The 14,349-nt window shown below is 39.4% G+C and overlaps 1 protein-coding gene across 1 annotated transcript in view; it reads right to left on the bottom strand.

Moving 5' to 3' along the window:
• The window catches only part of LOC131084310 (cytosolic phospholipase A2 epsilon-like), a 31,589-nt gene continuing 17,240 nt past the window's right edge, over window positions 1–14,349 (bottom strand). The window contains exons 6-21 of the mRNA XM_058025668.1: window positions 13,738–13,778; window positions 13,273–13,315; window positions 12,444–12,507; window positions 11,591–11,754; window positions 11,239–11,331; window positions 10,666–10,703; window positions 9,909–10,044; window positions 8,305–8,441; window positions 7,644–7,866; window positions 7,092–7,206; window positions 6,448–6,585; window positions 3,431–3,538; window positions 2,332–2,523; window positions 1,756–1,922; window positions 420–606; window positions 1–225 (exon numbers count right to left, since the gene is read on the bottom strand). Coding sequence (XP_057881651.1) covers window positions 17–225; window positions 420–606; window positions 1,756–1,922; window positions 2,332–2,523; window positions 3,431–3,538; window positions 6,448–6,585; window positions 7,092–7,206; window positions 7,644–7,866; window positions 8,305–8,441; window positions 9,909–10,044; window positions 10,666–10,703; window positions 11,239–11,331; window positions 11,591–11,754; window positions 12,444–12,507; window positions 13,273–13,315; window positions 13,738–13,778 — 2,055 coding nt within the window. The 3' untranslated portion in view covers window positions 1–16. The remainder of the gene's footprint in view (window positions 226–419; window positions 607–1,755; window positions 1,923–2,331; window positions 2,524–3,430; window positions 3,539–6,447; window positions 6,586–7,091; window positions 7,207–7,643; window positions 7,867–8,304; window positions 8,442–9,908; window positions 10,045–10,665; window positions 10,704–11,238; window positions 11,332–11,590; window positions 11,755–12,443; window positions 12,508–13,272; window positions 13,316–13,737; window positions 13,779–14,349) is intronic.

Here is a 14,349-nt window from a genome sequence, read left to right as displayed (position 1 = left end):
AAACTCATGCGAGTGTTTATTTTTTGTGCTGTCGTTTCTGCTGTATGGCTGAGTTCAGCGCCTGAAGGATCAGATGCTGGTTGTTCTGAATGTTGTAGCTGGTCAGTTCTATCAGCTTGTCAAACGCCTCCCCTGTGTAGGTAAAGCTGTTTAAGCAGTAGGGGGAAAAAATGGTGGAAACATCCACGTTGCCCTGAGCCATCTCAGCAGGGCTGCGCTCCACACCTGACAAATAAAGAAACATCATCAGTGGGGTAGAGATACGGTTCCACCTCCTACTTTCCAGGGAGGCACAGCATTTCTCCTTGCTCCCTTGGAATCTGCATTTCTCTGCCACGGGAGGAGACCAGGCTACACCATGTCTCCCATTCCACAGCCAAAGGGCTGCCAGGCGGTGGGAGAGCCATCCCATGGCTTACCAGGCTCTTTGTATTTTCTGAAGGAGTCATTCACCAGCGGGAAAAACACCACAGTTGGTGCCTCTGGGGTCTCTGTGTCTTCAAAGATGTAGCACTCCTTTAGATTTTTCTTCTCTCGTTCGCTCATTTGGATTTTGGGAAATGGGATTCCCTGCTTTTGAAAGTATTTGGAGGCTTCTTCCAAAGGCTGAATTCAGACAGAAAAGAAGAAAAGTCAGAAGTTCTGTCACACTCTATCACTTTTCCTAATGCATCCATCAAAAGACCTCCACAAAGATTTGGGAGCAGGGTTTGCTGTCAATATTTCTTCTCTCCTACATGAGATATTAAGTACTGTTAACAGAACAATTCAATACTCAGCCTCCAACTTGCACTCCTGATTGGTGTTCTACCTTCTCCTTTTCCTCATTAGCCTTTATCTCTAGAGGATAGGTAAAATGTCTGTGACTATGGGAAGGGTGGCCTAGCAGCTTAGGATACAGAAAGATGACTTGTCTGGAGAAGATCCTGAAACAAGTAGCATGGGCAAGAATCTGAAATAGTACAGTTTTTAAATGCAAAATCACAATTTTTTTTTTTTTGACTTGGCATAAAGTATTTAAAAACCCCTGTCTTAGATGCCTTAGGATGGTTCTGAAAAGTGATGTAAGCAAACAGTGATCTGGGAGCAAATAGTATCTTAACTAAAAGGTTAATCTTGCAGGTGTGTAATCAATTTTTGAAAGTAGGATTTTTCTTCCTGAGTCTGGTTGGCATGTATGAAAATTTTAGTCCTTAAGAATTTCTGTCTTATCCATATCTAGTAACAGGAATTATAGACCAGATTATTAGATGGTGTCTGAAAGAGCAAATGTTGTCAAAGGACGATTCTTTTCCAAAACTTTGAACAACAACAAAAAAATCCAGTTACTGTTCTAAAAACAACCGGACAAAATATTTCTAATTATATGGCATGTGGGTAACTTTATATGAACATCACAACACAACCATAATGAGTTCATCAGCGGTGGTAACTAGAACTAGATAAACAATGTGAGTGAAATCTAGATAGCAAAATGGAGATCACAGGCACACATAGGTCTAGGAAATAGCATTTAGCTATTAGAGGGTTAGTTCAAATAAAATATTTAGAAATCTGATATTACATCTGTTCTCAGGGATTTACCTGAGCATCACTTGCAAGACACTTGCAAGTGTCTGCACAGGGAGCTGTAGACCAAGGATACTTTTCTCCCAGAATCAGTTTATTCTACATAAATGATTCTGAATCTTTAGGAATTAAGGAGGGCTAGAAGGCAGCAGTTATTTATCAAAGAAAAGAGAGTGTTTTTCACACCAAGGTCTGCGATCCAGAAGAATAGTTTAAGTGCAGGACAACATCCACTTTCCTCTCTGGTCTCATGAGTGGTGGGTAGCTAATGTCGATGTATCCCGCTGTGTCTGCCAGGCACATGAACTCTGCTGTTTCTGTCAGCTGGTTGGGGAAATGCTCTAGTACAGTATCTAAAAGGAAATATTTGTTATGATGAGTGATTCACTGAAGAAACGGTACATCTGTTGCTTGACTAATAAGGAAAAGTTGGGAAAAATGCCTCTTGGCTATCCATTACATTTACTTTTTCTAAAAGATCCTTAAACACTGCAGATGTTCAGCCTTCACACATGAAAGACAGACCTGTTCAAGGTAAAAAGAGGGTTCTTTCACTTCTTGTGTTGCTATCCTTCCACCCCAGATGAGCAGTAATTTTCTTTCCCTGGAATCAAGGAAATTCCTGAAGCTGATTTAACTGCATGAAATTTAAATAGCTATCTTGAAATATTAATTTCCAAATGTTCATCATCTGCGTTCTCTTCACTGATGAAAACACCAACCATCTAAGAAGGTACAAAAATTATATTCAAGGATGTTTACCTTTCCATCTACAGAAGTTTTTGTTCTGAAGGTATTCATTGTGCAACTGGAATCCCTTCAGGAAGTTGTAGAACTTTGAAACCATCACCCGCTCTGTCAGGATCCGCCGAATGATGCCCATGATGCCACATTCAGGGGTGACCAAGTAAGTCTCCAACTCATGTCTCCTGTCTGATGGAGAAGGCTCTTCTCCTGAAAGACAGAGGAGATGAACAAATTGTTGTTTTGAAACAGTTCTTTTCAATACTTAAAATAATAGAGGGCATCTCGTATTAGCTAGGGAAAAGATCCTAATAAGACATTGCAACATACAAATAAATCAATATCAAAATAGGAAAAACAAGAAAATTAGTCTTCAGTAAAGCCTATTCCATGAGAAACAGAGTGGCAACAAACTTGCTAAAACTGGAAAAAGTGATCCATTCTTTGATAGAACTCACAGATAGATTCCCTGTGTGAAGGTTAGGGTAGATTCAGAATCTGGACCTGTTCCTTTCAAAATAATAAATATCAGCTTTTCAAGGAAAAAAAGCTGTCAGGAGACTGAGACATCCACAAAAGAACAAAGAAATAGGGTTGTGCTAAACAGTACCTCATGAGATGGGGAAGAGAGGCAATGACTTTCTATCACATACATTTATTGATTTCTTGAGCTTAGGGCTTTGCAACACTTCCACAGAGAAAGTGATAGAAACCCGTAAACCAAACTCACTAACTGCCCTTAAACACAGGAAGGACAACCAAGGCCTCTTAAAAAAACACAGGTTTATATCAAGATCAAAGAACACTGAAATGGCATTGGATGCAATTGAAGTCTTCAGCAACAAAGTATGAAAAGCACCAGCTGCTGAGGCAGACAGAGCACAGCACAGAGGTGCTTGTTACAACGTGGAGGTTCACCAAAGGGCCCTTGGCAAAGACAATCTGCTTAAAACCTTCAGTAGTTTTATATTTCCCTAAATTCAGTATAAGAGAGATTAATGGAAATAATATTGCTATGAATAAATTCAGAGAGGAAACCTAGTTAGATAGAGCTGACAACATGAAGCCTCTGGATTTATGAGGCACCAGGTAAAACAGAAACAGAAACATAACTGACCAGTATCAACAGTGCTGTGTTGGGTACACCTCAGTGAGTGCCTCTGTGTAGGGTTTGATGAATGCCAGGCATCCAAGAGGTTGTACGAAAATACATTGCTCCACAGGCCTGTGCAATGGTAGAGAACAGGGAAGCTTCTTCAGAAACATTCCAATGGAAAATATCCCTTTAAAAAATAATCTCTCAGCTTTGAAAGGAGTATTGGAAAGCCTCAAAGTTTCCAAATTATCACCAAAACCTATATGAAGTTCTGTTCAGCAATTAGCATTCTGTTGTCAAAAGAGGAGCCTAAATAGTTTAAAACATTGTGTGAGGCTTTCAGCCACTGTAATTCCTTGCCACATACAAACCAACATTTTCCATCCTATAAGCACCTGTCATAAGTGAGCAAAACCATGCCATTTCCTATAAAATAAGGATCTGGTCTACAAAATATGTCATATACAAGTGGATAGTCAGTTAAATGTTTGGAAGCTTGTTCTGGACAGTCAAGAATCAAATGGTTAGAGTACAGTCTGGGATAGTCTGCAGAAAAGTTCTCTAAATAAAAGACATCTTTGCTGTCCCTCTAAAATTTCTCTCTGCACAAAGTCTTTTGAGGGAGACCCTTCTCCTTCTATTTTTTATTCCCATAGTGCTTCTCCCACTTTTGCCATCCCATGTAAAAGAACATCTGAAAATGTCTTCACAGTGCAGAAATCTCCAGAAGTCTCTTGGATTTTGAAAAGCATCTCTTTCTCCACAGCACCGTCACAGGCCCCCAGAAGAACTCTAGCAGAGAAGGCAGGGCTGTGCTTTGCCTTGAAAATCTCTACCAGTGAAAGTTTTGCAAAAGCCATACATTGTACAGGATGCAATAACTTGAGTTGCACAACGAAATAATTATTCATCCCATAAATTATTAAGAGAAATACAACTCCCTTTAAAACATGGCTTGTTTCTAGAGTGAGACAGAAATCCAAGAGCCTTCTTTTTTAAAGGAAGTCCTTGTAAGAATAGACTCACTTAGGAAATATTAGAAATGCATAATAAGAAATCAGGTTCTGATCTACACTTAGTTGTCAAGCAGAGTTCATTTGCACATAATGACTGGCCAGTTTCTGTCAAGACAACCTCATCTCCCAGCAGCTTGAGAAGCTTCTTTCTAACCCTGCTACGAGAAGACATCTCTGGTTTCTCCTGTCTTGGCGTCTTCTCACTCTGTAACTCCTCTGGTTCCCTCACCCCTGGAGTTACACACTGTTCCTGCATATTAACAACTTTCAAACATTGTTGTCTCCTCAGAACTTGTTTATAATTACAGGGCAATGTTGCCCTAACCTCTTGCACTGAATTTTCTTTGTACCTATATTGGCTGAAGTAAGAACTGTGATGAGGGATGCTGTCTTTTACTGGGCCATCAGAATTGAAGAGAGTAAACAAGTTCTTATGCACCCCAGCCTTTCATCTGGAAACATGAGGGTCTTGTATCCCTGTGAGCTCATCCAGTGTTTCCAGCTCTAGCCACTGCTCTCAGAAAAAGCCTTTCCTCTCCCCGTAAATGACACCTTGCTTTTATCTTTAAACTATCAAGCTGTAACTAGCAGCACATTTTAACAGTAACCCAAGAGGGCATTGCATGTGGTATCACTAGATGGCAACATTGCTTTAAGGCTCTGCCTTTTCCTTCATAAAGATACCACTACCCCACTGCTACTGAGGAGCTGCAATGGAGGCTCAACACGCTCAGAAGAAGGCTCTGCAGCCCCGGCTGGCTCTGCCACCTGCCTCCTACCTCTAACAGGCAGCAGAGAGCGCTTAATGGAAGAGTAAAAGAAAAAAGGGAAGAATGAAGGGATTTCTCCAACGTACTCTCCAGCATCTCAAGCTCCTGGATTTAGAATTTCTGCTACTGGTGGCTGCATCTGAACTACTGGATTTCAGAGCCACCAGTGGTATTTACTATGCATTAATTTCTCCTGCCCTTTTCAGATCTATTAATACTCTTGGATACTGTGTTTTCTTCTGAGTCTTTTCCCTCAAACAACTCTTTTCTTAATTCATGACACCACTGAAAGCTTTATTAGCTATGCTAATAAAGCTGTAGGATTTAGTGCTTGTATGACTGAGCACAATCTTTTCTTTCTTATGCCCAGCTATTGTCTCATGTTTGGAATAATATGATTCTGGAGTCCTCCTGCACAATACAGACATTCACAGCTTCTCTGAATACCAAATAAGGAATACCATGAGGTGTTGGTGGTTGTATGGATTATTCACTTTCTAAGTTAGCCTTTGTTTACCTGTATCCTTGGTGTCCTGTTGTGTCTGGTGATTATTTTTATGCAAAATATCTGTTTAAGAGCAGATGGACCTGTCTGCAGACAGCTTTACCCCAGAAAACCAATGTACAAAGGGACACAGTAGAAAGCAAAATTAAAACAAGAATTGCATAAAACCTGCAAAACTGTTTTTCATATATTACTGGGTGCTACCCAATTTACTGAATTAAGAATGAAAAATTGCAATTATTCATAATGGTAGCAAAATTACAGAGGATTTAGGATACTATTAAACTTGCAAGAGTATCAGTAGCAGTTCACAAAACTACTCTAAATTGCTGTATTTTGTAATAAACTCAGGAACAACATTGCTTTGGCATCTCAGATCATGCCATTCATAGACAAATTTGATTTTGGGATTTTGGTTTCAAAATACAAATATTTTTCATGTGGAACTCTGCTGCTGGTTGGTTCAAAATGAACCTAGCCTCTTCAAGCAGCCCTGAAACTTCAGGCACGAGCATCACTATTCAAGACAAGAGCAACAGTGAATAGTGTGGTTCGAAATTTCCTCTCAGTACTTTTAGCCCATCTCCATTGTCTAAGGAACTCAGTCAGAGGGGAGAACAACATGGTGTACAATTGGTTTCAGTCCTGCATGATGCAGGGCACTGGTTGTAATATGCAAGGTTTGCATTACATTAAAAATAAAGAACATATTTATGCAATTCAAATTTTTGCAGTAGACCACATCACCTTTCATGAAGCAGATTCGGGACTCTGGAAGCTTCTTCATCAGGCGACCCATGAAGAACTCACTGCCAAAATCCTCAGCACGAATGAAGGCACCATATTTCAAGAACCCAACCTCATAAGGGGTGAACTCCACCCATTCTGCAGAGACATAAAACAAACTTTTAAATCTTAATCTTTTCCCTACTTCCCTGCTAGAAGGGCTACGAAAAGGCAAAAAGGCAGCTGCAGGATAAACCCTGTCTGTGGGGTGACCACAGACTGGCCTTCCTCAGGGTAAAGATTTATCATTCAGCTGGTGTCAGCCACTCATCAGTAACCTTTCGCAGTGTTCTTCATTCAGAACTTTCCAATTACCCTCTCCAGAGAGAACATAAGGGAAGTTTACACCAAGATGGGTCAGTCTGAGTTACCCCAAATGTAGAGGTAAGGCTTGTGAGTATTTGGCTGTCCTTAAACACCTCCCCAGGATTTCTCCTGCCCCGCAGAAGGTCCTCCCATAGCCTAGGCATAAAGTCTGGAAATGGAAAAGGAAGTTAAGGAAGAAAAGAAACTGTTTATAAATGCTATGGGTCAGCTGTAGAAGAGGTTGAAGTACTGATAATGCAGATAGCTCAAACACCAAATGAGCCCATTTTTGCCATCACCTTTGAACTCTGAAAGGCTGTAATCTTCTTTCATGTTGAGGATCATGTAGATAGGTAGGGGATTTTGACCCTGACTCAATGCCTCTTGCTCATCTGAGAGCTTGTGGTTATTTTTCTGTGAATTGATGAAAAACAAAGAGCAAAATCAAGGGACCTTCTTGGCATAGTTTATAGGCTTCCAAGAGTACAGCAAAATACATAGCTGTTTCCCCTCTTAATTTCACTATTCTCTCAACTCATTTTGTGTCCAAACATTTTTTTAACCCAGGAGTCATCTAAACCTTTACACATCCACACAGGCTTATTTAATTACAGGTAGAGTTGTAGGACACTTTTTTAAAAAAAATGGTCTCCTATTCTTTTTAGTAAATACATCCACTTCACATGGAAATTTGTTCTCACAGGGATGAACAGAGGAAAATGAACCAAGACTCTTTAGTTAGGTACTCAGATTCTCATACTTGTAGAAGGAGACATAGGTTTTCTTCCCTACAATATTTTCCATACAATAGTTTTCAGCAGCTGTTTGAGAAAACATAGGAAGAACACTACCCCATCATCTAATGCTTTTTCCAGCAGAAGGCCCCAAAAATCAACACTAGAGATCTGGTATCCCTCTTGCTTCCGCAGTTTTAGCTCCTTTGCATAGTATTGCAAGCTCTCCAGGGAAAAGCAGCTTAGCTTGCACTTGGTCATGTGTCTGCGGACTTCACTAATCGGTCTTGATAGATCCTCGTGCGACCAGTCGGCACTCTGATACAAATGTGACAAAGTCCTGGGGAAAAGAAAGGAAGTGCATTGTCATGTACAGAGAAGCTTTCACTTTTTAGACTCAGATTTATGATCCACATCAAATGAACTAGCTGAGTTTCTTTAAAAGCACCTTTTGGGCTTAGTATGCTATTGAAAAGACTTTTTGATTTAGAGGAGTTCCCCAATTCACTAGTGAAACTTGAAGACTTGGAAAAAAAGCCCCTTCTTGCTACAAAAGTTGATGCACAAGGCTGTGATTTGCACGCCAGTGACTCAGTAGGAAAGATCCTAGAGCTGAAACAAAGCAGCACCTGGGCCATTCACTGGCTTGGGCAGTGTGCTCCTAATGCAGCAATAAAAAAAGCTTGAGACTGCCTTTCTTTACAAAAATGAAGAGAATAAACATCTCACAGCAGACTAGAGAGGTGATGAGTGATGTCTTCATTCAGGGTGTCCTTACCATGTTGAACCAGATGACCCAGTGATGAATGAAATAACATCCAAGAGACCCAGCTTTTGAAGACCCAACAGGTTGCCTAACAGAGATGTCAGTGCCCGGGTGCCACCTCCTGTTGTCATCACTGCTACAACTGGTACCTGTTTAATCATCAACACAACAATGGTAAGCAACACTTTGTTTACCAGCACAAGTGATCAGAGCTGAGTGAAATGTAGCATGCCAGTACCACAAAAAATTCCAACATTTCACCATTTCCCCAAGCAGGGATGAAAAAAAGAAAACTGTGTATTTTGCAGAGGAAAAAGACAAAACAAAACAGATTTTGAGGATTTTGAATAAAATCAATCATTTTTGATTGTAAATTTTTACACGCTGGCTTATCAAAGCTTATTTTTCCAAGGCATTTCAATATTACACTGCATTTTCCTTAGCAAAACATCTTCTCTTGAGAGGTCTATTCTGATACCAAGCAGAGCTTATCCTCTCTGTAAGTCAAGCATAATAGCTAGATTACATTTCATACAAAGTACCTAGAGAATATAATTGCAGTGATGAAACCTAATTGGATGGAAATCTAAATTGCGTTGCAGGAAGACAAATTTCTCTAAGAAACCCACTGAGAGAAGAGGAGCCCATTGACATTTTCCACACACATTTCCAGACAATTGCATCAAAGAAATACTCAATAGTTTCCTGATTCAAATTGAACATTTCAGGTCAAAGCAAAGTATTCTGATTTGGATTTTCCTGACTATAAGGAAACATTCCCTTGCTAGAAAATCTCAAGTACTTCTCCTAAAAATTCTCATACTTAAGAAACTGTCTGGGTTTTCTCACTATTGTGCCAATGAGAAACAATGTGGTAATATGTTCAGTTTGTGAGCAGGGACATAATTTATAATGTCTAAAACCATGTTGTCATATATCACCTAATATGACTTTGGTCCAACTGTCCTGGACAAAGGAGAAAACATAGGTGAAAAAAATTAACCAGCTCTCAAGTTGCTTCTTCATTTCTCAAGTTCCTGATCACAGACCATGCTCCTTCCCTAAAGCACCACCCATCCTCATGCTAGCATTGACATGAACAAATGTGAACCCTAGCTCAGACAAGCAGATTAGAGAAAAAATGCTGAATGTCTTTGTTCTCTTTGAGGAACTACAGCTGAAATTATGAGCACCAGAGGAGAGAAGATAAAATAAGACACTTCTCATCGGCTGGTATTATGCATCACTTTAACTGTTAGATTTTTCTCCCTCCAAAAATCCGATAAAATACATTATGAGGTCTTGGTCTTCTTCTTGGACTGAACCAAGACTGATCAGCTAAAACAGTCAGACTATCCAGGTCTATAATGCACAGATGAAAAAGAAATAGAGAAAAAATTCTGATTTATGGCATTATGTTTTCAGGAAAAATGTGTATCAAGAGGGTTTGATGCTGGCTCTTCATCTAAAATAGAAAATGTAGAAAAGCATTCCTCAATGCTTTACATGGTGTAGTGAATGTATCAGGGCTAGTTATGGAACAATATGCAAAAGGCTATGAGCATAACATTTTCCTGTTACATAGCATGTTACTGTCCCTGGGGTGCTCCCCATACCTCATGATCTTCTAGGTCTTGCTCTAAATGTAGTGCTTTTTTCAGAGCAGAAGCCACAAACTTCTTCCTTTTCAGTAGGAAGTTTTTCTCCTCTGTACATAGATCGAACTCTAAGCGAACATCTAAGTTTCTGGACCTGAAGCAAAGTCCAGGGTTAAACAGGGAATGCACAATAACTTAAAATTAATATCTGGATGCTTGCCTACAACTTTATTACGAGGTTTAGAAAAGCTGCTACTGTGGCCCCACAAAAGCACATACCACATGGTATAGATAAGGTAGAGAAAAGGCTGATGAACTGCAACGTAGCAAAATCTTACAGAAAGAAATATTCCTTATTTCTACACTGCTTTTCAGGAAGTGTCTAAGATAAATACTGCAATCGATACATGGATACTATAAACATTGGAATATTTAGGATTTCTTGCCTCAGAACTGCCAGATTTTATAAATAGAAATACTTTGTATTTTTTACAAGTAAGGAAAGGAAAGATAGCTTTTTCTAAATATATATCTCTACATATGTTGCAACCAGAAAATATTATTCTCCCCATCTAAACTGAACTTCTGTATAGCAGCATAACAGGAAATTTCACCTAGCACAGTTAACCATCTTCTGGACATGGGTATTGAACATAGGTGAATAAGGAAATATAGTAATTGACTAAATACTTTCCCTTAGTTACAGAAATAGACTAGGAGGCAAAAAAGCATTTCTTTTTTCACAATCACAAAACCCTAGGATAGAATTGCTTACCAGTCATTTGACTTCACATGTAAATTGATTGTCTCATCCTAGGAAAAAAAACCCAAAACACAATATAAACACTGGATATAAACAGTGGAGATCATTTTATGTTCTTTCTTTACCATCACCTCTGAAGCCCTTCTCTTTTTCTAAAAGCTACATTGAGCCAGAAAGCCATAATAATCAGAAAATCCATCAAAATCTTAAAATTTGTCCAAGTCCACTTTATTTTCCTTAAATTGTTTTATACTAAAGATAAAGAGAGCAGTTACACAGTAAAAACCAACACCGGCTCTCCCAGTGTGATCCATCCTGCCTCATCATTTGCATTTGCTCTGATCTGCATTAGTGCCTGAGGTGGTCACAGAAATCCCTTTGACCTGTGTTTGGCTGTAATATTTTTGTTCTGCTAGATTCATATGAAAATGTAGAGGTCCATGGTGTTAGGAATTGCTAGGAAGCTAAGGGCACTAACAGTTACATATCTCAATCCCTACCTTCCTACACTGATCTAATTAACTCATGCCCATTGATCTTTGGTCTATAGCTTAACAATTATTCTAAGAAGTTGGTATCAATCACCTTTGCTACTGCCACTTTCTCACTGAATGGAAGTGAATCCAGAGGAATACTCAGGGATGCATGGCAGTCGTTTTTGTCTTCACCTGAAGTACACTGAAAAATAAATAATAATGTAGAGAAATATTTAATGTATAAACCATACAAAAACACTTTGCTTTTTTTAAATGGGGTCCCTGTCCAGCAGTTTTCCAGTTGACATCAAATATTTGTATATCTTAGAGTTTACAATGCTGTTTCAGAGCTGAGTCCATTAAAGAACTTCTTTATTCAATATACAAACTCTTTCCATTTGCCTCAGTAAATGTAGAAAACCATGAGTTTACTGTGCTTACTCAAGCTGATGATGACATACCGGGCAGAAATGAGGTTTCTTCTCTGCTAGAGCCATGCACAGCTCTGACAGTCCGTATTTGATGTAATGGAAGTTCAGGGGCTTCAGAGGTTGCCAGAAAGAGCCCAGTGACAGGGTCTGGCTCTTCTCATATGATCCCTTCACTGAAAACAAGAAGTCTTTTTCTGAAAAAAAAAAAAAAAAATCCAAACATGAAAAATATACAAAGAAGTTAATGACTATGATCCCAGAAATGGAATATTAAATGGTCTTTCAGAACCTTCAACAATGCTTAAAAGCTTCCAAACTCTATTTATCCAGCAAGGGAACAGTACAAGAAGTAAGAGGAGAAAAGCAAACAAGCAAATCAAAAACAAACCACAAAACACCAAAAAGCTTATAAAGCTGCAGTAGATGTTTTAAAAACTCAGACATACAGGCAAATTGGATAAAACCTAGTTGAAATAGAAATATGTATTTTCTTTTACTTTACAGCATTTATAAGATTCATTCCTTTAATTTCAAATTCCAGTTTTTATAGTTAGTTAGCACAGACTATAACTGTTGGATCTGTGAACCTGCATATACACTCCTAACTATCCAGTTCCTGTGCTCTAATTGTAAGAACAAAGTATAAAAATTGCCAGAGAAGAAAATGACAAAACAAACAACAAAGAACCAAAAAACCCAATACACACAGACAAAAATCCAAACAAAACCCCCCCCAAAAAACTAAAACCAAAAAATAATTGAAAAAAAAACCAACAAAAACCAAAAACAAACAAAAGCCCCCAAACCAACCAACCAACCAACCAACCAAGATAAGTCAGTTAACCTAAAATAAGGGGGTTTTGCTTCTAGTTTGAGGTCTAACCTGAAGGTTCTTTTTTTGTCCATTTGCTGTCCACTAGGACTTCCAAGCAGGAAATTTCACGAGACTGTAGCAGGGATAAAAAAATGGGAGGTTAAAGTATATGCCATATCTGGGTGACTTCATTGCTGTCTCTCTTTGGTCACTTGAGCCCCTGGGGTCTGGAAAACAGTCCACCCTCTCTTTGTTAGGCTGATAGGAGAAAGACTTGGTCACTCTGAAAATATGACAGGTTTCAGTTGAAAGAAAAGTTGGTGTGGTGGTTTTGGACAGGATTGGGAAGAGAAAGAGAAAAGTTGGTGTGGTGGTTTTGGACAGGACAGGGGGGCAAATGGGAGTGTGCTGAGACCTCCTGAGAGCAAACTGATGGGTTGGCCAAATCACAGTGATGTCCTTGCTTCCCTGCTTTGGTGAAGCTGGACAGTCAAGTTCTACCTCCTCTAAGTAATGAGTTAAGGGCAGCTGAGAAAGCAACTTCCATATCATCCTGTGGAAGAGGGGAGAACAGGATGTCCATGAGGGAGTCACAAAAGAAGTTTCCCAAAGGAAAGATAGAGCAGCAGTGAGTCAGTGAAAGACCACTTCAGGCTTTGTCAATAGGCTTGGTTTCAGCCTGTGGTGGTGAACAGGTCTCTGAGTATCCCAAATGAGTGTGCACATTCTTTCCTAACACATCCTCCCGCAGGGAGCAGCACAACAGGATGGCTACCTGTGTTTGACCCCCATCTCCCTCCCCTCCAGCCCTGCCTGCAGGGAGGTGTTGGGGCACCTGCCAGATTCACCATTCCTATCACTATTATGAAAACAAAGAAGAGCAATAGTTTAAAATTACCACTAATACACCATTAGTCACAAGCTTTTCAGGAGGAACTGGACTGAAAGAGAAAAAAAATGCAATCAGAAGTAGTAACACCTAAGTACATCCTTAAATGAACATCAAGAAATGATACCTTCCTGGAAGTTTGTCTTGTCCAGCATGATCTCAAACATGTCACTGATTTTTAATTTAGGGACACATCTGAAAGGTGGTTTTCCCTTTTTTTTTAACCATAATGGTAAAGAATAGTTGTAATAAGTATGATGACTGCAATTCTTATTATCCTCCCTCATTCAGTGAGTAATAGGATAAATTAATAATTAGGATGATTCTTGGTAGATAAGGAATACAGAGTTTTAGCCAATATGCAACTAACTTCATCAACACCAGCTATGCTGAGTATTTTAAACTTTATAATACTAAATGCTAGCATATGTTTTACTGCTTCCAAAGGGGCATTTTCCTGTGGATGTTACTCACATGCTCTCCGATGTAAACTCAACCTCTAGCATCTCCTGCGTCTGCAAAAAAAATAATTTATTATAAGCATCTGAATTAATTTTCTTTCTCATTAGCTATGGCTGTCAATTATTATTCTGGCTCCTGAAAGAGTTCTTCAATCAAATCAAATTTCCTTCCTGATCCAGGATATAGTGTGAGGAGTGAAAGCATTTGAGTTAGAGTGATTTTGAAAGTGTTCTCCCTCCTTTGTTAACCAGCAGTCCTCAGGCCAAACCGCCCTATTCTTTTTGGTGGTGAGGCAGAGTAGAAGGGCAGGCAGTCCTGCAGCAGTAACTGTTGGTTTAAAACTGTCCAAAGGCTTTGCTTTTTGCTGTGTAATGTTATCTGAAGAGGGATGCTGCTGAATAGAAGAGGGCATTTGCAATTCTTCTCATCAAAAGGACTCCTACAACACAGACAACACATTGACCAGTGCCCGGAGAAGTTAAGGCAGACTGCCTGCCAAAATCACTGTGCAGCTGAACACCTACATGTACTGTGTAAGAAAAGTCAGTGAAATAGCAAATCTATGGAAGTGTCTAAATTGAATACCCACATCCCACGTTGAAGTCATGATGTTTTCAGTTCAGG

The sequence above is a fragment of the Melospiza georgiana genome, chromosome 6 (assembly GCF_028018845.1).
Source record: "Melospiza georgiana isolate bMelGeo1 chromosome 6, bMelGeo1.pri, whole genome shotgun sequence".
Taxonomy (NCBI): Eukaryota; Metazoa; Chordata; class Aves; order Passeriformes; family Passerellidae; genus Melospiza; species Melospiza georgiana.
The sequence above is the reverse complement of the archived record's forward strand: the minus strand, read 5'-3'. Positions and strand labels throughout refer to the sequence as shown.